The sequence below is a fragment of the Microcebus murinus genome, chromosome 20 (assembly GCF_040939455.1).
Source record: "Microcebus murinus isolate Inina chromosome 20, M.murinus_Inina_mat1.0, whole genome shotgun sequence".
Taxonomy (NCBI): domain Eukaryota; kingdom Metazoa; phylum Chordata; class Mammalia; order Primates; family Cheirogaleidae; genus Microcebus; species Microcebus murinus.
The window spans coordinates 7,881,588-7,908,012 of NC_134123.1; the positions used below are offsets into that span (position 1 = coordinate 7,881,588).

Sequence of the window (26,425 nt, forward strand, 5' to 3'; positions counted from 1 at the left end):
TGGGCCCCAGGGCCTTTGCACTTGCTGTTTCTTCTCCTGGAATCATCTTCTTTGGATATTTGCAAGGCTCACGTGATCATTTAATTCAGGCTCCTCCTCAAATGTCACAGCATCCGAGAGGCCTTCCCTGCTCATGTGATCTGAAGTAGCACCCACTGCCCACCCCTGCCTTTCCCCTCACCCCATTTTATGTTTCCTCAGAGCACTTTCACTACCTGATATTTTATTCTGTGTTTATCTGTTTGTTTGTAGGGTGTACTGGGAGCTTACTATAGTCAGAGATTTTCCCTATTTTGTTCTCAGTTGTGCTCTAGCTCCTAGGACCGTGCGGGGTACTGCTGTGCCTACCAATGGGTCATCCTGGGCCAGTCCCTGAGCTATCACCTTCCCTGAGACTCACATGTAGTAGATGCTCAGTAAATCATGTCGAGATGAGTGAATGTGGAGCCCTACAACGGCACATGCTGGCAATGGCAGGCAGGGGAAGACCCTGTGTCAGGGGTGTGGAAGCCCAGCCTATTCTGGAAGGATCACCGAGAGCCCCCCGCCCATCTCTAGTCCCGAGACCCCTGCCATGGCGTCTGTGCTGCCCACCCCAGCCTGTTCTCTCACAGCACAGGGGACGAACACAGCCGCGGGAACTGGGGTCACTTGGACCAGGTGGCCGCACTGCGCTGGGTCCAGGACAACATCGCCAACTTTGGAGGGAACCCAGGCTCTGTGACCATCTTTGGAGAGTCAGCGGGAGGCGAAAGTGTCTCTGTTCTTGTAAGTGTTCCTGGCACCAGGCCCCACCCCCATACTGATGTGGCAGCTGAAGGGACCACTTAGGGACCAGCCTGGCCAGTCACAGGCACCTTTGCTTCGGGGACCTGGATTGGGGACAAACCCTACTCATTTCCCAGCATTAGGTTGTGGAGAGCTAACATCCAAATTCTCCTTGGCTCCCAGGAAGCTCATCCCAGAAGCAGGGTATCTCTGCCTGGGGAGGTCGTGGGAGTCGTGGCTCAGTGTGTCCATGTGAAGAGCGAGGGGCCTCAGACAGCCCGTGGGACAGAGGAGGGAGGTGGTGAAGGGTGTCTGGGATTAAAGGAGAGGGGGCCAAACCACGGGGCTCTGACAGTGCGGAGGGGACCGCTGGGAACTAGTGGAGAGAGAAGGAGGGAAACACGAAGATGAGCTTTTGTCCTGAGGCCATAAGCATCTCTGGCCCCAGCCTGCACTGGTGGCCATCCTCCTCCTCTTACTTGATTGAGCTGTCTCTTCCTTTCCTGTTCATTTTAACACTAGGACTCAACTCACTTCTTTTGGGAGGTAGGGGTGGGTGTAAATTACAAACAAAACTGGAGGCAAGGACAAGAGTTGGGCAGAGGTCATTGTTTCAAAGGCAGGTTACGTGTCGAGGAGACATGAGCACTAAGATCAGGCAGGAGCCTCCACTGAGGTGGTCTGATGACCCCCCACACCCAAGAGGGAGGCAGCCATGTCTGTGTCTGATGGACCAGGAGGGCTGGGGGAGGACACTAGGATACTAGGAGGACAGTAGGAGGGATGGAGCACAGGACGGGGAGGGAGGGGACGGGATGTGGGGCACAGACACAGCCTGGGGGTGAGAGATGTCCTGCCAGTGTGGGGCTGGGGCTGGGGTGGCTGAGGGCAGCTGGGATGGGAAACCCGGTTGGAAGGTGCTGGGAGGTGTGAGGAGCCTCCAGGAGCCTCAGAGTTGAGCCGAGGGTCACCCCATTGCTATGTTTTTTAATCATGTGTCGGTTTCCTACTTGAGAACTCAGAGGAAAATGCTTTTATGTTTTTTCATGTAAAGAGAAAGGAAAAATGCAGATTATCCCAAAGAAGAAAAAAGCCATCCTCAATCCTACTGCCCAGGGTTGTCACTGTGGCTATTTTGATGTGTAGTTTTTTGTAGTCTTTTGTCATGACTCTATCCATCTATCTATCATATATCTCTTTTTCTATAAAAAAGTTTTCCTTAATATTATAGCATAACAAAAATGTTTCCCTAAACATTAAACCCTATGACATATTAAAATTGCATAGTATTCCATGGTAAGAATGAAGCATCTGGCCAGGTACAGTGGCTGTCCTGTCACTCTGGGAGGCAGAGGTGGGAGGATCACTTGAGGCCCAGCGTTCAAGAGGAGCTGAGTGAGGCCCCATCTCTACAAAAAGCAAAATAATTAGCGGGGTGTGGTGACGTGCACCTGTAGTCCCAGCTACTTGGAGGCTGGGGTGGGAGGATAATGAGTGCAGGCGTTGGAGGCTGTGGTGAGCGGTAATGGTGCCACTGTACTCCAGGCAGGGTGACAGAGCTTTCAAAAAAATAAAAATCACTGATTTACCCAATCTCATAGTATGGGATCCTCAGGTTATTTCCAATTCTATAACCAGCAAGGGCACCCTCAGAAGTCTTCATGTGCCTCCCTGGTCACTTTTCTTCTGCATAGTGGAAATTGCTGAACCAGACCATGTGCCCGGGCATTGCCATGCTGTCTTTCTGGTGCTTTTGACTGCTGTGATCTGTGTGGGCCACACTCTCCTGTTCCGTCCCGGCTCTGTGGCTCTGTGCTCCGGCTCCATCCCACTGAGGTTCTCTGGGGGAGGCAGGGCCCAGGGTGAGGCTGGGAAACAGGCCAGGCCAGGTGAAGAGCCCTCCTGCACTCTGAGCCCCAGGGCAGAGCTGTAGGTGGCAGACCCTCCCCTGCGTATGAACTGTCTGTCCTCTCCCCTCCCAGGTTTTATCTCCTCTGGCCAAGAACCTCTTCCACCAGGCCATTTCTGAGAGTGGTGTGGCCCTCACTTATGCTCTGCTCAAGAAGGACAACATCAAGCTCCTGGCAGAGGTAGGTCTCTCACGGAATGCTCCCACACCCTGGCTCTGTGCTCCTGACACACTCAGGGGTCATTCCTGCCCTGGGATCCAGCAGATATTCTCAAAGAGTCAACGAAGTGACAGTGGCTTAGTGGAAAGGGCGGGGAGACCCTACTCAACCTCCCAGTTGTACAGCCAAGCAAACTGGAGCAGGGCATGGAAGCCAAGTGCCAGGGTCTGCAAGGGATCTGGGCAGAGGTGGGAGTCAGGCTTGCAACTCTGGATTGTGACCATGTGCACTCCCCATGACCACACAGCAAGGCTTCCTGAAAAAGTGATCAGTAAGTCAGGATAAGAAAGATGGATAATAATTTGCTTACAGAGTAAAGAATATTCCAGGGAGAGGATACAGCATGTGCGAATATCCTGTGGCAGGAGAAGCATCTTGAAAGTGAGAGAAGGCTGGTGTGGCCAGAGCAGAGAGCAGGGAGAGCTTGGGGTACGCTGAAGGTGGGGACTTTGGCAGGGGCCTTGCTGCACAGGACCCTGGGGAGGATTTCCTGTTTATCTGGAGAGTGGTGGGAAGACAGGAAGAGGTGACCACAGGGTGGCGCTGCTGAGCAGGGCCCACTGGAGCCAGAGGGGTGCAGGGTCTGGGTGGGGCTGTGGGAGCTGGTTTGGGGCAGCTCAGACTTCAGGGGCTGATTAGCGGGTGGGGAGGAAATGGAAACGCCAAGGATTTTTTTAGAATTTTTTCAGAATCCATTGGTTATAACAGATGGCCACTGGGCAGGCTTGAGTCAAGAAGGGGAATTTATTTCAAGGAAGCAGAGGCAGTAGGGGTGAGGCTGGGCTTTGGGAGCCAGAAATTGCAAAGTGAGGGGAATCCAGGTCTCTCTGACTCTTGCTCTCTCTCCCCCTCCCTCCCTTTTCTCCCCTTCTCCTTCCTCCTGTTGGTTTATTCACCAAGTGAGTTCTGAGCAGGAACTCCGCAGTAGACACTGTCCAGGCTCTGGGACCCTGCGCACTCCCCACGGCCCTGCCGCCATGGAGCCCGTCTTGGGTCCATCTGCGCCTTCCTCTCTGGCCGAGCTTTGCTGTCAGTTCCTGTGACCAGCCCACCTGGCCCTGGGCTTGGGGACTTCCCTGTGCTTCCAGAAAGTAGTCAGGTTTTCTTCTGTCTACACTTGCAGCTCTCTACCCCATCCCAGATCACTTAGGAGAGAGGGTCACAGCCCCAGCTTTGCTGAGATCCTCCCTTGGTGCATCAAACGCGGCCTGTCAGAAAAGCCCGGGTGCTGATGTGTGGGGCAGACCTCCCCCGGTGCCCAAGACCCTCCAGGAGGGTTTTCTTCCTGCTTTTTATTAAGATGAGAAGAGGTTCTAGGTTGGGGTCAGGGGTTCTCCATGCATTAACGGGTGCTCCTCAGCGACTTGCTAAGGACAGGGGAGGACACATCTGAGCCTTGGGCTAAGAATGACTTTTTTTATGTTTAAATAATTAAAAACAAGAATATTTCAAGACCTGTGACAATTATATGAAATTCACATTTCAGCGTCCATAATGAAAGTTTCACTGGAACAGAGAGAAACACATTTAATTTTCTTTAGTAGCAGAGTGGAGAAGGTGTAGCAGAGTCACATGGCCCACCAAGCCTCAGATGTGACTGTTTGTCCCTTTGATGACAATGTCTGCCCCCTGCCCTGCACAGTCACGTGTGGTTGTCGCTGAGGACTCCAGCACGTGACTGTGCAGGTGGAAACTCTTAGCTGTGCCGCACCGCCTCACTCGCTGAGAAGCTCCATCCACACCTCAGGACGGACACAAGATCTTTTCTTAGAGCTCCCATTTAAGTCACATTCGGTACTTTCTGAAGTTCCTTGGTGTGAATCACCTTATCTAGCCTCCTGCAGTTCCTCACGTGTTCAGTGTGTAGGAGACATGGTAGCCTCCTATGCTCTTCCCATGTATTAGCTCATCTTATAAGGTAGGTGTAATCATTATGCCCACCTAAGGGTGGAGAAACCAAGGCCAAATGGCTAGTACCTGCAAAAGTCAGACTTGGAAACCAGATGGTGGGTTTCGGGGTTTCATACCCTTAACTCCTCTCTTGAGACACTCACCTTTGAGATCATTATGCCCATTTTAGCAGAGCTAAGGTAACAGACAGAGGGAGTATGGGCTGATCACTCACGTCACAGTTCAGATTAGGCACAGAGGCAGCACTCTGTGGACCCCAGAACCCACACGTCTGGCCTAGAGTACTTTCTGCTCCCCCTGCTGCCTCACAAACTGGGCTGGGGACAGAACACCTCTTTCTACCTTGAGGGAGGGAAGGGACATTGCTCTTAATCTCTTGTTGCCTGTGGTCTTTGCAGCAAGTTGCTGTCTCTGCTGGGTGTAAAACCACCACCTCGGCTGTCATGGTTCACTGCCTGCGCCAGAAGACAGAGGAGGAGCTCTTGGAGGCCACACTGAAAATGGTACGTGGGTCCGTTCTAGGCCCCCAGCCTGTAGTCATGGCCCCAGGCCTCATCTTTTCAGTTGTCCTCTTACCCTGAAAAATTCCCTGGGACGGTTTTTTACCTCTCGGCAGCATCTGGAACTAAATAGGGAATTTCCTTTTTCTTTTCTTATTAAAGCATAACTCAAATATCAAAAGAAGTCCAAAAATACATGAATACAAATTGTGTGATAATCCTCCAGCTTTATGAAAACTTAATATTTTGCCATTCTTGTTTTAGATGTACTTTAAAGAAATTAAATATTACATATTCTCAGGGAGAACCAAAATCCTAAATTTTGGGATGAGGATATTAATCACAAAGATTTTCAAAATGATGTCACAATTTGTCTTTGTTGATGTAGAAACTATCTAAATTATAACCCAATGGTGGCCCAGTTTTATAGATTTTCTGAGACTGTGACTTAGTTGTGAATATAGGTAGCCATTCATCCACTTATTCATTTACCCATCCATCCATCCACACATCTTATTATTCATCTATCCGTCCACTAATATATCCATTTCTCATCAATGTCTTTTTATCAGTCTAAATAAACCCATTCATAACTTTCCATTTATCTATTTTCAATCTATCCATCTTGCAAACATTATGCATCCACCTCATATCTTCACTGAATCAACCATCCCTCCAAAATCAATGATCCATCCATCATCTGCCTGGTCATTGTCATCCATCTATGCATGTAGCCATCCAGTTCTCCTGTACTCCATGTATTGACCGACTCCATCCGTCCGCCCGTCCATCCGTCCGTCCATCCATCCATGCTCACTATATTGGGGGAGTGTTGGGGAGGTGATGCTTGCATATAGTTAGTGGGTTGAGTACGGTGAGAGTACAGAGAGGGAAAACATTCCTTATAGCCAGCAGGGATGCGTCACAGAGAAGGTGACATTTGAGGATTGATGGATGGCTGTGGCAGTCACCTGTCATCACGGAAGCTTGGCAGGACAAACGCCCGGAGAATATAGCATCTAGAGCCAACGGGAACTATTCTCTTGGTGGTGGGGGGTGTGAGTCGTGAGGTCAGGAGTAGCCTGAGGCCTGGACCCTGGGCACCTGGGGATACTCCTGGACCCCAGGGCACGACCCTAGCACTGGGCTCTGCCTGCGTGTCTGTGGGCTTGGGTCCAGGTTCATCAGACTAATATGGAGAACAAAAATGTTTGAACAATTAAAACACAACTGGTTCTAATGTCTGGGAATAGGCAAATATTTCAGCAATTCTTCATGTAGCATAAGAGGACCCAGCTTATAAGGAAATAGCTGGTGACTTTGTGAAAATTCAGACCTACAATCCCAAGACAGTCTTTTGAGTTTTTCTGAGATCTTATGGAAGTGTTTCCATGATGATCCACTGCCCCCAACTCGCACACACACACACAACTCACGCACACACACAACTCAAACACACACACGCTCGCTTGCTCGCTCTCTCTGTCTCACACTCACACTTACACACACATATACACACACACTCCTCACTGGTGGGGGTACAAACCCATAATGGAGGAACCCTTTCTGGTCACTTCCTGCATACAGGTCAGACCTGTTAGCTATAGTGTAACATTACAGTCACTGCAAGCTTGGTGAACACACACCAAAGAGAAGCATCACGGAGCTTGTAGGAGTCAGGACTTTCTAGTGCAAGATGAGAAAGCCCCTCTCAAATTGCCTTGAGCAGAAAAAGGAATGTGTTATAACAGAATCCTTGGGTTACTGAAAAGTCCAAGAGCAGATAGCTTCAGGCATGGCTGGATCCAGATGCTCATGGGATATTATTGAGAATCTACCTGTCTCTATCCCTCCATTTTGCACTCCTCTGTGTTGGCTTCACTCTCAGGCAGATTTCCCCCCTGGGAAGATTTAAGACAACAGCACTCTGGACTTATACCCTACCTGCTTAGAAACCCTCTTTCCCAATAGTTCTAGCAAAAGTTTTGGGGTACACTCTGTTGGACTAACATGGGTAAGTGCCCATCCCTGAAATGACATCTGTGTCCAGGGAGATAGAACACCCAAGGTTGAATAGAAATGCCTGAATCTATGGAGTGAGAGAGGATAAGTGGGAGGTCCTCCAAAGGAAAATTGGGGTGTTGTTGCCAGGGGAACAAGAAGGGGGAAAAGGGTGGCAGGCAGTGCAGTCACCAATGGCAGACTTTCTCTCCAGAGCTTCAGCCACCTTGGCCAGGGTCCCTGGGGCCTGTCCTTCCCTTGCTGGTGCCTGGCCCTCCCCCACAGACGCCCACAGCCTGTGCTCACACCCGTGACACTGGTGTCCTGCCCACTTCCTCTCCCACCTGCCAGGGTGGCACCAGGAGGGAGAACCTGACACCTCTGCTGCGCAGCCACAGAGATCAGCTTTCTCCTGGGAAGCTTCTCACCACATCCTCTGCCTTTGTCTTCACAGAAATTTTTTACTATTGATTTCCTTGGAGACCCCAGAAAGGTAAGGACCCTTGGTTTCTTGATTAAAGGTTTTGAGTCTTAACATCTTTAAGCTCTAGTTAACTCTGAATGAAAGAATTGTCCCTTGTGGAATCCCTATAACTCCTCACCTATATGGTGCTGAGGCCCAGATAGGGGCAGTGACTTCCCTGGGGTAACACAGCAGGGGACCAGAGGCAGGACTGGAACCTGTTCCCCAACTCACAGTCCAGTGCTCCCAGGAATCAAGTCAGAGTCCCTGGGCTCCCCCACCCCCCTTCTTATTCACTTTTCCTCTGCCCAAGATGGCTCTGAGGGAGGAGGCTGGACCAGAGCCTCCCACTGTGAGGGGTCAGAGGTCACAGGAGCCTTCCCTGAGGGGTGCAGATCCCCTGGGAGGCCACAGGTTCATCTATACAAGGGGAGCCTGTAATCTCAGGCCTGAGGACCCCTCTCCTCCCAGCACACAAGACACCCCAGTAGTATCTTCCCCATCTTCTGTTGTCTCCCTAACAAGTTGCCGAGGTCTGGTGACATCACCTGTGTAGCATCTTACAGTCCTGGCCTCTCTGATCCCCCCGGAGATCACAGCACTTTCCCCTTAACAGGTTTTGTGAGGACTGAATGAGAGTCACGCAGCCAATCAGCTCAGGCTTTGTAAGCACTGCCACGTGCCAGGCCCTGACTCGGGAGCTGGGGACACAGCAGTGAAACACACAAGGTTCCTGCCCCTTACAGTCGTCCAGTCCAGTGGGGGTGGTGTACAAAATACGTAGTGTGTTGGTGATGGGCGGCGTTCACCAGCGGTTGGAACGCACGTGGCAGGGTCAGGGAAGGGCTGATGGGAAGGTGGCATCTGACTAGGCTCGGAGGAGGGAAGGCAGCTGTGAGGGAAACTGGAGGAGCCGTCCGGGCAGAGGGTTGGCTGCTGCGCTGGTCCTCGCTGAGGCAGGAGGCGGGTCTGCAGGGCTGGAGAGGAAGGAGTCAGGGCACAGACGGGCTGGGGGCTCAAGAAGTCAGGGGAGGTTGGGGTGGGGTGGGGGTGGTCACTTGAAGGACTTGGATTTGGAGTGAGAGGGGAGGCTCTGGAGGGTTTGAACAGAGGAGAGACATGATCTTGGGTTTTACAAAGGTCTCTGTCTGCTGCATTGTAAATAGTCTGTCGGGAAGGGCCTGGAAGGTGCAGGGAGACCAGCTGGGAAGCCGCTGTGCTGGAACCATCCAGGCCAGGGGTCCCGGCATCTGAGACGAGGCCACAGGAGTGGGGTGGGGGTGGCTGGAATCTGGACAACATGAAGGACTGGCTGACAGGAGGTGCTGACGGACAGCATGTGAGGGGTGAGAAAGATGGGAGTGAAGGATGCCCCGAGCTCCCTGCCCAAGCAAGGTCATACACGTGGCCCACACGGGTTGCCATGTGCTGCCACCCAGTGGATGGTATAATCGCTGTCACTGTCACTGCTGCTGATGCCAGTCTTCCCCCGTGGGTGCTGCCCCACTCAGGCCTTCATTGTCTCTCTCCTGGACTTTACTATCTTCCGCCCCCACTTTCCTTCCAGTGCCGAGTCCCACGGTGCTGCCAGACTTACCCTCCTAAACACACACTAGCACGTGTCTCCCCTTCTTCTTAAAAGCCTGACCTTCCTGACCAGAGCTGCCCCCCACCCCCATGGAGTTAATCCTTCCAAACCGAGCTGAGAGCCTGCTGTGTGCTGGACGTCGTGCAAAAAGTGAGCTCCGCCACCTGACCCTCTCTCTGGTCCCTGCCCCGCGGCCATCCCTGCAAGCCCAGGACTCACTGCAGCTCCTGGTATTAGCCCTGCACAGGGACGCCTCTGTCCCTTTGCTCATGCCATTCCCACTGTTTGGAAATTCTCAGCCCATCCTCCCCTCTCATTCTCATTCCTCACCCAGAGCCCACCGCAGGTGGTAAGCACCCCTCCCGCGTGGCCTGCCCTGTTCCGTCCTTCCAGACACGGTGCTCCCTTGCCAGCTTCCCACGCAGCCCTCTCTGCTCCGCGTGGCCTCTCCCGGCAGCCCTAGTTGCACCCTGCCCCTGGTCTCTGGTGTCAGCCGTGTGGGATTAGGATTCGGGCCTCGTGCCGCTGGGTCTGGTTCACTTTGCAGAATTCCCCTTTGGGCAGCCGGACTGGCCTGTCCCTCACTGGCCCTGGCAGAGCAGGACACCACAGGGTCTCTGCACCTAGGAGTCGCCCGGTTCCGTGTGATGTCCAGGCACGGGGCTGTGCCCGTGGACTAGAGCTGGAAATCGCGCCTAGGCCGGCGTCTGTGTGAGGGGTCTGTTGTGACACTGCGAATTGGTAAAAATCTAATACTCGTTGAGACTTTCCCAGGTCCCAGGCGCTGTGCTGAGTGTAATAGTTTGTGCGTGTTCAGCCGTTTACCTCACAGCAACCCATCTCATAGACGAGAAAACGGAGGCACGAACAGGGGAAACTACTTTCCCAGGCGACTGGCTAGGTAGCAGCAGGCAGGTTCCAGTCCAGGTAGGAGTCTGGTTCCTCGAGTGCTGAGTGGTCGTGAGGCCGCGACCGCATTGAAACGTGACCGAGCGGAACCAGCTCCCCGGCAGTGGCACAGGAGTCGGGCGCCGCTTGATCTGTGACCGTATACAATCTTGCATCAAAGGTAGAAGCTAAAATTGAAACACTCATCAATGTAATGTGAGCCCACCCCTGATTATTATTATTGTTATTATTGTTATTATTATTATTATTATTATTATTCTGAGACAAAGTCTCACCGTTTCGAAGGCTGCCCTGCAGTGGCACGATCATAGCTCACTGCAGCCTCGAACTCCCGGGCTCCAGTGACCCTCCTGCCTCAGCCTTCTGAGCAGCTGGGACCACAGGTGGGCACCACCATGCCCAGTGAATTTTTTTAATTCTTTGTAGAGATAAGGCCCCACTATGTTGCCCAGGCCAGTCTCTAACTCTCGGCCTCAAGCAGTCTTCTGCCCTGCGCCTCCCAAACTGCGGGGGTTACAGGCGTGAGCCACACCCCTGCACCTGATCCTTTACCCACAGTGTTCATCCCTAACCGGGCGTCGAGTCCCAGTCTGGGCACACTGAGAGGTGAGAGCTCAACACCTCTTGAAAGCAAAGCGTTTAAATGTAGATAGGTGGATACCGTTGGTCCTCATTAATCATGATCCTGTATTTGTAAATTCACCTACGTGCTAAGATTTATTTTTAACCCCCAAGTGAATACCCGCAGCACTTCTGTGTCATTCACAGATGCGTGCAGAGTGGCAGGAAGTTTGGCTCGGGTGACGTGCGTGTTCCCGTGTTCCCGTCTGAGATGAGAGGAGACAGCGCTGTCTGCCCTCTCCCTCTCTCGTGCTGACAGGGGTCCTTTCCGCTCGCTCAGCGCCTTAGTTTCTGCGTTTCGGTGCTTCGTGTTAGTGAGTCCACCGTCCCAGGCGGCCCCAAGATTGCGCCGCCCGCGGGGAGGCTGTGCGATGCTGCGGGAGCCTGGCTGTGCTGGGGGAGCCTTACGGGGGAGCCCCGCCTTGCTGGGGGAGCGGTGCAGCGGGAGCGGGCCATGCTGGGGGAGCGCGGCTGTGCCTGGGGAGCCATGCCCGGGAGCCTGGCTGTGCCTGGGGAGCGGTGCCGAAGGACGAGAGGCAGTGAGCGCTGCTGCGAGTTCAGGGGCGACAGGGCGACAGCATGGGCGCATCCAGAAAAAGGAAGGGGAAGTTTTCGATCCATACATGAGGCCATTCTAGAAAGTACTGAAGTAACACCTGTAGTGTGTGATGAAGCTATGGGAAGGATGGAAAAGCAGCTAAATTAACGCATTCATGAGGCGACAAAGGCGTTCGTAAAGAGCACAGTGGACAGCACGCATGAGGCTGAAAGCCAGAGAAACTCGCAGTCACATTACCCTGGGCCAGGCCACAGTGAAGCCTGTCCCAGCTGGTGTTTTAGCACAAATAAATACTAAGTATAATGAAGTCCTTGTAAGAAATATTGATTACATAAAATACCTTTAAATAGAAATCCACACGTAAAGTAAGTTTGACCAAGTGATGCGAGCAGAGGCTCTGAGGAACCCACGCCTACACTTCCCTGCAAGTAACGACTCAGTATTCGCTAACTCAGCATCCGGACCAATGTCATAGAACATCGCTACCATGTAGCAAGAGTCACCTGCAGACAGAGACGCACACTTCAAATTGAAGTACATATGATGTAGGAACATAATACACGGATTTCGATTTGCGTTAAGATCAGCCCCCCAACTCCCATCACCTTCCCACTGCCGGCCCCTGGCTAAAGTTCTACCCTCTGGGGACACACAGACTTTGCCGCCTTTATCAGGACCCTGAGCTTCTGTGGCCACTGCCCGGGGTCACGCAGGTCCACGTGCTGCCCTGGCCCTCAGACAGGCAGAGGGGGACGGGGCTGTTGTCGGGAAGGGGGAGGCTCACACACTGCCCTGCTCTCTTCCCCAGGGTCACCCCTTCCTGCCCACCGTGGTGGATGGAGTCGTGCTGCCCAAATCCCCTGAGGAGATCCTGGCTGAGAAGAGTTTCAACACTGTCCCCTACATTGTTGGCATCAACAAGCAAGAGTTTGGCTGGATCCTTCCAACGGTGAGCACGTGCTGCCTCTTAGGCAGATTCTCCGCTCTCCCCATCCGCCCTCCCAGCTCTGGTCGCAGATGTCCTTCCCTTTGCAAGCCTTGCCATGAGTTCAGGGCAGCTGTCCCCTTCCTCAAGAGTTATCATTTCCATGGAAACCTCCACCATGTCCCAGCTGTGACTGGGATGGGATGGCCCAAGAATCCCTCTCCCTAACACTCTTTGATTATCTTCCAATGAAAGAATCCTGCAGTGTCCCTGCCGGGAGGGCTTGTGGAGGTAACAGTTATGCAGATGGGAAACGCAGGAGCCTGGAACAGGGAAGGAGTTTGGACGTTGAGGCGAGTCAGGCCTGGGCCAGTGGCTTCTCACCTTGGGCCTGGTGCGCAGTTTCCCATAAATCTCTGTACATGCGCTCAGTCATCTGTCTGGAGAGACTCAGAGCAAGTTGGTCCTCCTTGAGTTAAGATTGACTCTAAATGTGCAGAAAGACTTTCCTTCCTATCCAAGACAGACAAAGCCAACCCCAGTTAGAGCAGTGGGGCAGGTTTGATTCAGTAACACCATTGCTATAGGGAACTGTCCAGTGTGGACGGGCCCCAAATCCCTGAAACAGAGGCTGGAGATCTCTGCCTCCTTATTATCTGGAAATAAAGAAATTAAAATAAAATGATTTTAAAAAGAATAAAACATTAAAAAAGAAAAATAGGCTGGAGATGTCCTAAAGCCCGAGCTGTGCTGAGGGAAATCACCATGGGATGCAGAGTTGGGTGGTCAGTCTGTGAGGCCAGACCACCTGGGCGTGTGAGTCCACCCTTACCTGGAGGAGAGACAGGAGGCAGTGGTGTAGATGAAGTGAGTCCCTCCCTGAAGTGAGGCTGTAATCTCTGCACAGGACTGGGAGGGAGACTCAGGGTGACCTCCCTGAAGGTTTGCACTTAGTAGAGACACCTCTCAGGTCCTTGACGAAAGAGTTAGGGTGGTAGATTTGCATCCCGAAGGGCAGAAAAAGGCCTTATAATTGGAAGCTTTCTAAAGTAACTGCTAGGGAGGGGCTCAGGGCCTCTGCCTGTCACCAGGTTTTGGCTGCAGCAAAAAGTAAGTTCTTCTGGCAGGTCGAGCTTTTTCAGGTAGACATTGTAAGGGGGCTGGGGCCACTGTAGGGGCCATTGACCTTAAGCTGCTAGGAGACCTGCTAGGGCTCAAGGAAGTCTCTGGGTGCAGAGATTTGGACAGACTTGTTATGTGCTGAGAGTTCTGCAGTTCTCCCTCCAAAAGGATATCAGAGGTTATGCCAAAGACCAAAGCTGTGATGGCAGAATTGGGGACTTCCTATGTCATCTGTGACAGGTGGGGTATTTGAGAGGTCTGTGTCACCTGCCCCAGAGCCCTTGAGTTCAACACTTGCCCGGCTACAGCTTCCCTCTCTGCCTCGCTGACCACTGTGGGGGTTCTAGCCTTATCCACACACACACCACACATACAACACACACACCCACCCACCCCCACACACAAATACACACACACAAATATAGCACACACACACACACAAACAGAACAAAAAACTGGCACAGCTTCTGCCAAACTTATTTTAACCCTCTTTGCAATCCTTGAGTTTCTGGATGGAAGTCCATTTGATTCATTGACTTTGCCCAATTCATTAAAGTCTCATGCTTTTCAAGGCCCAAGAAAATCAGAGGACCTTCAGTCTGTGTCGGATTGGTTGGTTGGTGAGGTTGGCTGTTGTTCATTCCCAGTGATTCACAAATACTTAATCATTTTTTTTTTTAACAGTTGATGGGCTATCCGCTTTCTGAAGGCAAATTGGACCAGAGGACGGCCACGTCACTCTTGTGGAAGTCCTACCCCGTTACTGTAAGAGTCTAGGAATCATGGGAATTGGATGAGACCCAAAGAGGGGGCAGGGACTTGTCCCAAATCACAGATAAATTAAATTATAGAATGGAGGCTGGGGCTTGAGGGTTGTGCCCCCATTTTTCTACCTTCCTCACTTGATCATCCTGCAGGTGGGTGGGGGAGCTGCCCAGGGCGGGAGAGGTTCTCCATCAGTGCCAGCCTCGCCCACGGGCCAGAGGAGCTGCACTGCTCACCAGGGGACATGGGCACTGTCTTGGTCTATTTCAGAGCATCCCTGAGGAGCTGACTTCGGTAGCTATCAAGGAATATTTAGGAGGAACAGATGACCCTGTCAAAAAGAAAGACCGGTTCCTGGACTTGATGGCAGATGTCATGTTTGGTGTCCCATCTGTGGTCGTGGCCCGGCAACACAGAGGTGAGTCCCAGAGGCTAGACAGGAAAGGAACACTGACTCCACCAGCTCCAGTGTCTGACCTGCCCGCCTCCCAGCGTAGACAGATGTGGACACTGCCAGGGGTCAGCTCACAGGCAGGTTCCATATGGCATGGGTGCTGTGCTGTCCTATTTTTGTTTCTGCCTGTAGCAGACGCTGAGCAAATGATCAGGTGCACTTAGTTTATTTGTGAGGTAATGGTAGAAAACACCAGCAGGGAGGTGGGGAAGACAATCATGATGCATTGCCAAGCACGTGTCCGCTGTGCAGAGCTGGAGCTGGGAGCTCTGGGAAACAAGCAGAGGACACGGCTCAGGGTTGTCCCTCCTGAGCAGGGGAAGCTGGGGTATTCATCCATCGGCTCTCAGTTGTCATTGGTTCAAGGCTGTTCCAAGGAGTTGTTAATTCCCTGGTACTGTGACCTGCTGCACACATGGGCAGAGTCGTCTCTGGTGCCCCAACAAAGGCCTCAGGCAAAGAGCTGGATGCCGGTGGTGGACGTCAGGCTGGCAGGTCCAGAACTAGGACATGTGGGTGCTGTGGGTGAGGCACCAACAGCGTCTGCTACCAGGGCTTCCTACCTGGGGTCATGGTGGCATGTGGGGCTAGAGGACAGATACTGGAAGACAGGTCATGGAAGGTTTCCAAGGTCAGAGCTGGCTGCAAACTAGTTTCCTAACTGGTGGGGCTGGGGGCAGAGCAGAGACAAGTACAGGATGAAGAGGGTTGTCCAAGGCTGACCAAGAGGCCAAATAGAGGGAGCGGTAGTAGATTTGGGTGGTCTGGAGAATGACAATGTCTGGGACTGGCTTTGTCCGTCTCAGTGTGTGCCAGGATGGACAAGCAGAGGGCAAGGGTGGCGTCTACCATGGGACTTTCTGACGCTGACCTGAGGCTGTGTGGGTGGGGTGTGAGCTTGGGTGAGCATGAGCTCACCTAGAGGGGAGGTGTCCTCCCTTGGGTGCCATCGGGAGAGGCTCACAGCACCTTTCTTTTTCTACCAGTTCTCATTCGCATAGTCTGCATCCCAGGAAAGGGTCCTCTGGTCCAGACCTCTCTCTTTTACCACGTTTGAGCGGTTTTATTAATACAATTCAGGACATTACAAGCATAATGAAAGCAGTTTCAGCCAACCTAGTTTGTGTCCAGGGACGCCTCTGTACAGGAAGGTGCAGGTGTTGATTACTGTTTCTTCCTCCCAGAGGCCTTGATGAATGAAACCCTTTAGCCAGAAGCTGCCTGGGTTCAACCTGTTCTTTAGTAAACTTTATTTTGCCTCCTGCTTTGTTTCTGATCTATGAAGCTCCCCTCTGCGCCTGCTGGTTCTGGTTGTACTGAACTTGTGCTTTTTATGTAAGTTTTCATTACTTTGGGTCCAGTCTTTCTGCTAGACTATACAGATTTTATCAATTTTCAGGGTTTTTTTATTTGTCTCTTTTTGGTGAAAATAACTTTTCTGGATATGAAGTTAATGTTATAGAAAGTTTCAAGAATATAAACATGTAAAGAAGAAACTAGATACCACTCAGAATTCCTCCACCTAGAGCTATCTGCTATAAAGTTTTTATGTATTCTCTTCCAGTAATTTTTACATGTCATATATTATTTTAAAATCAATTTTAAATTGTGTTTTTGTTAATAGAAACCTATATTGTGATGATTTTTTTAACATCAATAAAAATTCGTCAAAAACATTCATTTCCATTGAATGGATATTACCATTTATTTATTTATTTATTTATTTTTTTGAGACAGTCTCACTCTCTTACCCAGGCTAGCTTGCTGTGGAGTCAGTGTATGTCACAGCAACCTCAAACTCCTGGGCTTAAGTGATCCTCCTGCCTCAGCCTCCCGAGTAACTGGGACTACAGGCATACACCAACCATGCCCAGCTAATTTTTTCTATTTTTAGTTGTTTGGCTAATTTCTTTCTATTTATAGTAAAGACGGGGTCTGGCTCTTGCTCAGGCTGGTGTTGAACTCTTGAGCTCAAGCAATCCCCCTGCCTCGGCCTCCCGGAGTGCTAGGATTACAGGCATGAGCCACTGCACCCGGCCGAATTTACTTTAATATTTCTATTGGATATTTCAGTCAGCTGCTCATATTATGAGGCTACAAATAACATTATGTTTAGCCTTATGTGCACAAATCTCTAGCTACATGTTTAATCATTTTCTTAGGATATTTTATAAAAGTAATATTACTAGATTTGACAATAGGAACATGATAAAGCTCTTCATACATATTGCAAATTTTCTTTCCAGTGTATAAGGGTATAGATTTATTTTTTTGTCCCTGGAATATTTTTCATTTTATTTTAATAAATTTAAGGGCTATAAGTTGAATTCAGTTACATGTATATATAATATTTTATAGTGGCAGAGTCTGGGCTTTTGGTATACCCAAGTAGTGCACATGATACCCCACAGATAATTTTTCATCCTTTGTCCCTTCCCACCCACCCCCCTTTCAAGTATCTGGTGTCCTTCACACCACTGTGTGTCCTTGTGTAGCCATAGTTTAGCTCCCACTTACAGGTGACATGTGGCATTTATTTTCCTGTTCCTGAATTACTTGGGTTAAATGGCCTCTAGTTCCATCCAAGTTGCTGCAAAAGACATTATTTTATTGTTTATTTTTCCCGAGTAGTACTCCATGGTGTATATATACCACATTTTTTAAATCTGCAAATCAGTTTATGGGCATTTACGTTAATTCCATATCTTTTTTTTTTTTGGAGACAGAGTCTCACTCTGTTGCCCGGGCTAGAGTGCCGTGGCATCAGCCTAGCTCGCAGCAACCTCAAACTCCTGGGCTCAAGCAATCCTTCTGCTTCAGCCTTCTAAGTAGCTGGGACTACAGGCATGCGCCACCATGCCCAGCTAATATTTTCTATATATTTTTAGTTGGCCAATTAATTTCTTTCTATTTTTTAGTAGAGACGGCGTCTCGCTCTTGCTCAGGCTGGTTTCAAACTCCTGACCTTGATCGAGCTGCCCGCCCCGGCCTCCTAGAGTGCTAGAATTATAGGCGTGAGCCACCTCGCCCAGCCTGTAGCTTTTGTATTTACTCTATTGACTGTTTCTTTTGCTGTGCTGAGTTTTTTTGGTTTAATTGAGTCCTATATTTTTATTTTCTTCTTGTTGCATTTGCTTTTGGGATCTTAGTCATGAATTCTTTTCCTTGGCGAATGTCCAGAAGAGATTTTCCTAGGTTTTCTTCTAGGATTTTTATTAATTTTTGAATATCATGAGGGATAAGGCTCTCGTTTCATTATTCTACATAAGGCTATCCAATTTGCCCAGCACCATTTATTGTAAAGGGTGTCATTTTTCCAGTGAATATTCTTTTTTTTTTTTTCTGAGACAGAGTCTCACTCTGTTGCCCTGGCTAGAGTGCCATGGCATCAGCCTAGCTCACAGCAACCTCAAATTCCTGGGCTCAAGCAATCCTACTGTCTCAGCCTCCCAAGTAGCTGGGACTACAGGCATGTGCCCCCAAGCCCAGCTAAGTTTTTCTAGATATATTTTTAGTTGGCCAATTAATTTCTTTCTATTTTTAGTAGAGATGGGGTCTCGCTCTTGCTCAGGCTGGTTTCGAACTCCTGACCTTGAGCGATCTGCCTGTCTCGGCCTCCCAGAGTGCTAGGATTATAGGCATAAGCCACCGCGCCCGGCCTCCAGTGAATATTCTTGACAACTTTGTCAAAGATCAGTTAGCCTGTAAGTATGTGGCTTTATTTCTGGGTTTTCTGTTCTTTTCCAGTGATCTCTGTGTCTATTTTTATACGAGTACCATACTGTTTTGATTACTATAACCTTATCGTATTATTTGAAGACAGGCAATGTGATGCCGCTATCTTTGTTCGTTTCACTTAGGATTGCTATCACTATTCAGGCTCTTTTTCAGTTCCATATAAATGTTAGATTTGTTTTTTCTAATTCTGTGAAAATGAGGTTAATATTACCATTTTGCTAGAAATTACACTGCCTCTGTAGATTGCTTTGGGCTGTATGGCCATTATAACAATATTGATTCTTCCAGTCCATGAGTGTGGGATGCTTTCCTATTTGTCTGTGTCATCTACAATTTCTTTCATCGGTGTTTTGTAGTTCCCCTTGTAGAGATCTTTCAACTCCTTGGTTAAGTTTATTCCTAAATATTTTACTTCATTTGCAGCTATTATAAATGGAATTTTGTTCTTAATTTGTTTCTCGGCTTGTTCATTATAGGTGCATTAAAATGTTATTGAGTTTTGTACATTGATTTTGTAACCTGAACCTTTTCTTAATTCATTTATCAAATCTAGGAGTCCTTTGGAGGAATCCTTAGGGTTTTCTAAGTATAAGATCACATAATCAGCAGAGATCATTTGACTTCCTCTTTTCCAATTTGGATGCCCTTTATTTGTTTCTCTTGCCTGATACTCTGCCTAAGACTTCCAGTATTATGTTGACTAAAACTGGTGAAAGTGGTCATTCTTGAATTTTTCTAGTTCTCAAGGGACATGCCTTCAACTTTTTCCCATTCAGTATGATGTTTGCTGTGAGTTTGTCATATATGGCTTTTATTAAGGTATGTTTCCTGTATGCTGAATGTTTTTCTCATGAAGGAATGCTGAGTTTATCAAATGCTTTTTCTGTATCTATTGACATGATCATGTAGTTTATGTTTTTAATTCTGTTTATATGGTGAATTACATTTATTGACTTGTGTATGTTGGATTATCCTTGCATCCTAAGTATAAAACCCATTTGATCATGGTAAATTATCCTTTTCATGTGTTCTTGGATTCAGCTGGCTTGTATTTTGTTGAAGATTTTTACATCTGTGTTCATCAAAATTATTGGTCTGCAGTTTCCAAACATCCCTTCCTGGATTTGGTATTTATATGACACTAGCTTACCAGAATAAGATAGGGAATATTCCCGTCTTATCCATCTTTTGGAACAGTTTCAGTAGGATTGGCAACAGTTCTTTGTACATGTGGCAGAATTCAGCTATGAATCCCTCTAGTTTTGAGCTTATTTTGAAGGAGAGTTTTTGTTTGTTTGTTTTCATTACTCATTCAACTTGCTACTCATGATTGGTCTGTTCAGGAGTTCTGTTTCTTCCTGGTTCAATCCCATGAGGTTGTATGTTTTCAGGATTTCATCTGTTTCCTCTAGGTTTTCCAGTTTATGAGCCTTTAGTTGTTCATAATAGTCTGTGATGATCATTTGTATTTCTGTAGTATCAGTTGTAATGTCTCCTTTTTCATTTGTGATGTTTATTTGGCTCCTCTCTATTTTTTCTTAGTTAGTTTAGTGTTTTATTAATTTTGTTTATCATTTCAAAGAACCAACTTTTTGTTTCATTGATCCTTTGTATTATTTTTGGTCTCTTTTTCATTTAGTTCTGCTCTGATCTCTGTTATTTCTTTTCTGCTAACTTCTATCCCACAGCAGCCCAGAGCAGGGTGGTGGGAAGGTCCTAGACGTGTACATAGGAGAGCATGGGCTTCCTTGTCCCTCCTCAGAGCGCAGGGTTGTGGTAGTCTCAGCCCAATTTTGGACCAAGGGTGGGGCAATACCTGGTTTCAAACTCCCACAATTGTGCCCTGAGCCTATCACCAAAGTTGGGGGGGGGGGCTTCTCAGGTAGGCTGAGCTGGCAAGAAACTAAGTAGTGTCATTTGCACAAGATTGTCCCACAGCAGCCAGCTGCAGAATGGGAGCTCTGCCCCAGATGCACGCTGGAAGGCCTGGTTTCCCTGCCAGTCCCCAGCCAGGTGGGGGCTGCAGCTGCTTTGAGCCCATACGCAGCCCAAGGCTAGGGTGTGTCCCAGCATCACACTCTCAAAGTGGCACCTTGAACCTGCGACTGGAAATGCAGGGGCCCCACCCAGGCAGGCAGTGTGGGCAGGAAAATAGAGAAAATGCTGTTTGCTCATGTCTCAGTCTCAACAGCAGCCCACGGGAGTGTGGTGGGGCCTTCCAAGGGGTGCCTGGGAGTTCCTGGGCTCCCGTGTCCTCCTCGGAGCGGTGCGGTGGTTAGAGGTGTGCCCACAGTTGGCCAGTATTGAACTCTCAGAACGGCTCCTGGCTCGTGCTGCTGTAGGCTCAGACGCCTGTGGGGGTCTGTGTGAGTTCCCTTTCTGGAGCGACTCCTCTGTGCAATCTCCAGGCAGCTCCTGTGCTGGGCCCAAGACCTGTGTGGGTCAGGGCTTCTCTTGTAGCCAAGATTGTAATGCTGTGTCTCTGCAAATGGAGCCCAGGAGGGTTCTCTCTTACTGTGTCCCCATATCCTGGAACTTCTCTCAGCTACTAGCCAATCCCGGGCTGGGCAAGTTGCCCTGAACCCTCTCCTAACCCACCTGTTGTGTTTCCCATCACTGTCCTGATGAATCCTAGCGTTGTCTCCTAGATGATCTGTTTGAAATGTGAGAATATGGTTACTGTTCTTGTTCCTCTCCATAGAGCAGGTACTTACTACCTGTGCCTAGTCAGCTGAGACATTAAAATTAAAATTAAAAATTAAAATAATGCGGCCAATTATATAAATTATCCCCACCAAAGAAAAAGGATCATCACACTACATTTTAATTTTCATATATTTGATTACCAGCTCTCTCTTTATTGTCTCTGTTTCTATTTTTCCTAATTGTGTTTGCCCAGATCTGTGCCCTACTTTCCTTCGAAAACTTGTGTTATAATTGTAGGAATTTTATAAATCTCAGTTGTTTTTGGCAAAAAGTTAAAAGTTTTAAAAAATATCTTTTGAGAAACATGCTTCCTAAAATAAGTTCTGTCATTCACAAAAAGTCTTTCCTCCATGGTTGGGCTCTGAGTTCAATTATAAAACATTTGGGTGAAAAAGTAAGGTCAAACCTTACTTTTAGCATGTTCTACTTGATCTTGAAGTAGCCATTTAACCAGTGCACTTCAGACCTCAGAAGGATGGCTTTTCCCAAACAATTCCTGTTAAACCAAGGGTGCAGTGATGGAGGCAGAGGGAGATGGTTAAATAAGTTATTCTTCATCCTCACAATGTGGTAACATACATCGTTAGGTCCTTTTGTGGATGAATATTTAAAGATGTAAGATATGATTTCATATGTTACAAAATAACATATACAGTATCATCTGAATTTTATCTACATAAAAGGGAGATATGCTAAAATATTAAAAGAAGCTTTCTCTGAGTGGTGGAATTATGAGTGACAGTTTTGTTCATTTTCTTTTTTTGCCTTTTACAAATTTCTTACTATAACCAAGGGGGGAAAAGTTGTCAGGTTTCTCCACCAGCCTGACTTGGGGCCTGACTCCTTCCCTCTTAGGGACACTCCTCTGTGGACATTGTGACCAATGCAAAGTGCTGAGCTCCAGAGCTGGGTGGCCCATGAGTTATTCCTGGAGGAGCAGAGATTGGTGACTCCAGTGAGCCAGTCAGTAGGGAAACCGGAATCTCCTTGGGGCCTGGACAAGTGGATTTGGTGGGGAGAGAGGAGGGAGGAGGAGAGAGGACAGGAGAGAAGCAAGGTCACACACTTCCATGGCCTCTTCTCATCTCCACCACCTCAGCACCTTAACGCTCGCTGGGCCAAGCAGGAAGCAGGTGTGTGGAGGGACAGTGAAATACGAGGTGCTGAGTGCTGTGGACCCTTGAGAGACGAGAGCCAGAGTCTTCTCTCTCTGCATAGTTTTGTTTTTCAATAACCTCACTTTCAGGCAAGCAACTAGGATTGCTTCACTCTTCTCAGAATGGGTGAGAAAAACACTGGAAATGGCCAAAATAAGGCTGAATAGAAGATATCTATCAAGTTGTAGATATTCTCCAATTGAGTGAGCACTAGTCTGTTATCAATGAAATATAGTAGTGTGAACTGGATGTGCACAGATTTTCATGTGTGTGAATGCATCCGGTGGCAAAAGGAGCCAGTGTCCTTATAATGATAGTTCTTATAAATGGACTGACCCAGGGATTTAACATTTATTCATTCAATATTCCTTAATTAATTTCATTCACTCATTCAACAAATACCTGGCTCAAATCCCAATTCCACCTCAACCAGCTATGCAACCCTCAGCAAGTCACTGAGCTTTCTTAAAACTCAGTTTCTCTACCGTGCTGATCACCAGGGGTTTCTTGGAGGGCCTTGACACCATGCAGGGGTGCGTCCGGTAACATGAACTGTGCATGAATCCATGTCTTCTCAGATTCCGGAGCCCCCACCTACATGTATGAGTTTCGGTATCGCCCGAGCTTCTCATCAGACATGAAACCTGAGACAGTGAGAGGGGACCACGCGGATGAGATCTTCTCTGTCTTCGGAGCCCCATTTTTAAAAGGTAACGGCTCTTTACAGGCTGTGAGCCTGGAGTTAGGAGACGTGGGTTCCAGCCTTGGTTTGGAGGCCTTGAGCAAGTTTCTCTTTCTCTCCTGGACCTAGTTTCCTGATTCACTCTAACAGGGTTGAATGACATTGTGCAGCCCCCACCCTTCCTCCTGCTCTAACACGCATGAAGGAGGATGTGCACTCATGTGCCCTCAGCCAGGGTCACTCTCAGAACCCAGGCCTGTGCCATCAGTAAGGCAGGTGGTGGGTCACCTGGAGGGCCAGAATGTCACTACTCCATTTCTGTCTCACAAGAGCATATCAGAATGTGAATGAGGAAAAGGTTAGAATTGGTGTTAACCTTCAATTAGGTGCAATGTCTGCCATCTGTCATTGTGTCTGTCTCTCTACTTGATAAAAACTTATATCTTTAACTTAAAATATTTAATAACTTATTTTAAAGAAAAATTCTCACAAATGTCTTCAACACCTTAACTCTCAGCAGTAACAGATGACTGTGACCCACCTCATGGCTGTTCATGACACACCAGTGCCTCTGGGCATCTCCCAGTCTGGTGATTCCTTAGGACCTTTGTAGCTCTGTTATTTTTCAGACTATGAAAATGTGACTGTGCATAGGAAATTGAGAAAAGTCCCAAGAGCAGCAACCCTGGGAGGTGGGGTTGCTGGAGTGGAAAGACTGGGGTACGGCATTGAGACCCTGAGTGGGGAGGAGGCAGGTGGGGGGGTCACAGAAGACAAAGGCAGCCAGCACATGGGTTGGCTGCAAGCCCATTACTGAGTTCTAGATCAGTCATTCCCATCTTACAGTGCACGGGGATTAACCAGGATCTTCTTGAAATGCAGACTGCGACTCAGGGTGTGTGGAGTATTCACCAAGACTCTGTAACAAGCTCCCAAGTGACGCTAACACTGCTGAACCATGAATCAAGTTTGAGTAGCAAAAGTTTTTTTCTTATTCCCACAGAGGGTGCTTCAGACGAGGAGATCCAACTTAGCAAGACGGTGATGAAATTCTGGGCCAACTTTGCTCGGAATGGGTGAGGCTGGTGGCAAAGGTGGGGCAGGGTTGATGGGGGCAGGTGGCTCTATGGGGAAGGACAGCTTCTACAGTTTGAGTGATCAAACTCCCCACCCCGTGAGCACAGTGCTCTGACAATGAGAGTTCTCTGAAAATGGATGGGCTGCCCCAGGATGGTGAGCTCCCCTCTCTGGAGGTGCACGAGCCTCTTGGAAGACATGAGTCAGTAGATTCCTGCAAATCTCAGAGGATTGCTGGGACTATGTAGTGGCTTTAAGGAGATCCTATGTGATTCTGTTCCCAGGAACCCCAATGGGGAGGGGCTGCCCCATTGGCCAGAATACGACAAGAAGGAAGGGTACCTGCAGATTGATGTCCCCATCCAGGAAGCCCAGAAGCTGAAGGACAAGGAAGTGGATTTCTGGACCAAGCTCCTGGACACAGATGCAGCAGAGAAGGCACCACAGAAAGGACACACTGAGCTCTGAACGGGAGGCCCCGCCAGCCTCTGGAGCCTGGAGGAGCCAAGACAGGGCTATTCTACAGAAGGTGATCGTGGGTCAGAGAGCATTGCTTTGTGGGGGCGGGAGATTTGTCTGCTGGGAGTGGCCACAGGCCAGGGAGGGGCATTTGTTGCACTTGGGGCCTCAATTATGGGAATAAATGTTCTTTTGAAAGCCAAATCAGTGTTTGTGTCTCTGGCTAGAGATTCGTGCTTCCTCCTCAGAGAGAGAGGGTACAGAGAGAGGCACCAGCATTAGGAAGGTGCCCCTGCTGCGGATGGCTTGGCCTCTAGACAAGCGGCACCCACCAGGCTGGGCCCTGGGAGATGCTAAGGGGACTCTGGACATGCTCCATGTCTCTGAGCCCTCAACAGCTTCCAGTAGTAGGATTTGGGATGGCCAGAGTGCAGCATCCCTCCCTCAATTGGAGTTACCTGTGAAGATGGAGGTGGCACAGACTGAGCATGAACCTGGATCAGTAGAGGGAGAGGTGCCGTGGGGATCCTGTGGCAGTGTTGCGTGGCCTTCACTGACCCCCACACACGTCTGCAGTACCTTCCTCAGTATACACAGTGGCCTCTGTGAGGCTATCTCTTCCAACAACTGGCCTTAACCACTCTGTAACCATTTCAAGTCCAGGCAGTGAAGACCTTGGAATAAGACCCTTAAGTGTTATCCTAAAACTGTCTCTTTCAGAATCTCAGGGGTGATTTTTTAATCCGCTGGGTTATAAAGCATTCTAAGGGCTGTCAGTCCTACCCTGACAGCAAGAAAAAGCTAGATTCTTTTAAAAATGATTACTTTTCCTACAGAAAAGAGCTGAAATGGCAAGGTAAATGATTACGTGTAATGTAAGGGAACACAGTCTCTTTGAAGTATGTGTGTGATGTGAACACTGGCTTCAATTCTACCTGCAGGCTGAAGAAAAGGTTGCTAGAATCAGTAGAACCTCTCAAAATTTTAATCAAGTGTTAAAGGCCAAGTGCAGCCTAGTATGAGAGTATAAAATCCCTGGGAACCATAGACCTAAGGAGGAGTTTAAACCCACACTCACTCTTCATGGACCTCTCTCAGGTGCTCTGAGAAAGACACCAGAAAGCCCGCCTCCAGGGGTGCAGGCATGAGTCCCGCTCTGACCATACTCCTCAAAAGAGTAAAATTCTTCAACTATTGGGGAGAGACCAGCAAACCTTATCTCCCGCAAGGTACTTGTGGAGACCTACTGAGGCTTAGGATAAGGAAAATTGAGAAACCCCTGGGTGATGGATAGCAAAGCATCCTGGGTCCAGTTCATTTGTCTTACTGCTGGTGAGGGGAAGGATTACTGAGAAAGTTCCATCTCCAAGACTGAGGAACACAGGGCCTGCCTAAGATTGAGGCTAGACCAGGGGTCCTCAAACTTTTTAAACAGGGGCCAGTTCACTGTCCCTCAGACCGTTGGAGGGCCGTTGGAGAGTGCAGCACACATTCCACACATGCCCACCATGTGCCCGGGACCAGTCGGCTGCTAAGCAGGACAGGCAGCGGCGGCAAAAAGACCCGACAGGCTGGATAAATGTCCTCGTCGGGCTGCATGTGGCCCACAGACCATAGTTTGAGGACGCCTGGGCTAGACCAAGGTAAGAGAAACTACTCCTGGTTGTCACCAGAATTAGCAAGTACCAACAGGTGCACAGGGAAGGCCTGAACCTGAGGAGTAGAACAAGGCATTAACAAAGCCCTTCATAAACCCCACCCTTACATAAGCACACCAGAGGAAGCACAAGCACAAGGTAACATTAAAAGAATTTGAAGCCAATGGTGCGCTTAAAATAACAATAGCAACAATACAACCCAAGCCCTACTCATCTCCTGACTACAACAACTT

The 26,425-nt window shown here is 49.0% G+C and overlaps 1 protein-coding gene across 4 annotated transcripts in view; it reads left to right on the plus strand.

Annotated features, from left to right (window-relative positions):
* LOC105875531 (liver carboxylesterase 1-like) overlaps positions 1-24,738 on the plus strand; it is a 51,442-nt gene extending 26,704 nt beyond the window's left edge. For all 4 annotated transcript variants that reach the window (XM_075995640.1, XM_075995639.1, XM_075995641.1 and 1 more), the window contains 10 exons: positions 615-768; positions 2,751-2,858; positions 5,207-5,311; positions 7,764-7,802; positions 12,258-12,398; positions 14,181-14,261; positions 14,532-14,679; positions 22,895-23,026; positions 24,002-24,074; positions 24,360-24,738. In XM_075995640.1, the coding sequence (XP_075851755.1) occupies positions 615-768; positions 2,751-2,858; positions 5,207-5,311; positions 7,764-7,802; positions 12,258-12,398; positions 14,181-14,261; positions 14,532-14,679; positions 22,895-23,026; positions 24,002-24,074; positions 24,360-24,543 (1,165 nt within the window). In that variant the 3' untranslated portion in view covers positions 24,544-24,738. The remainder of the gene's footprint in view (positions 1-614; positions 769-2,750; positions 2,859-5,206; positions 5,312-7,763; positions 7,803-12,257; positions 12,399-14,180; positions 14,262-14,531; positions 14,680-22,894; positions 23,027-24,001; positions 24,075-24,359) is intronic.
* The last annotated feature ends 1,687 nt before the right edge of the window (positions 24,739-26,425 follow it).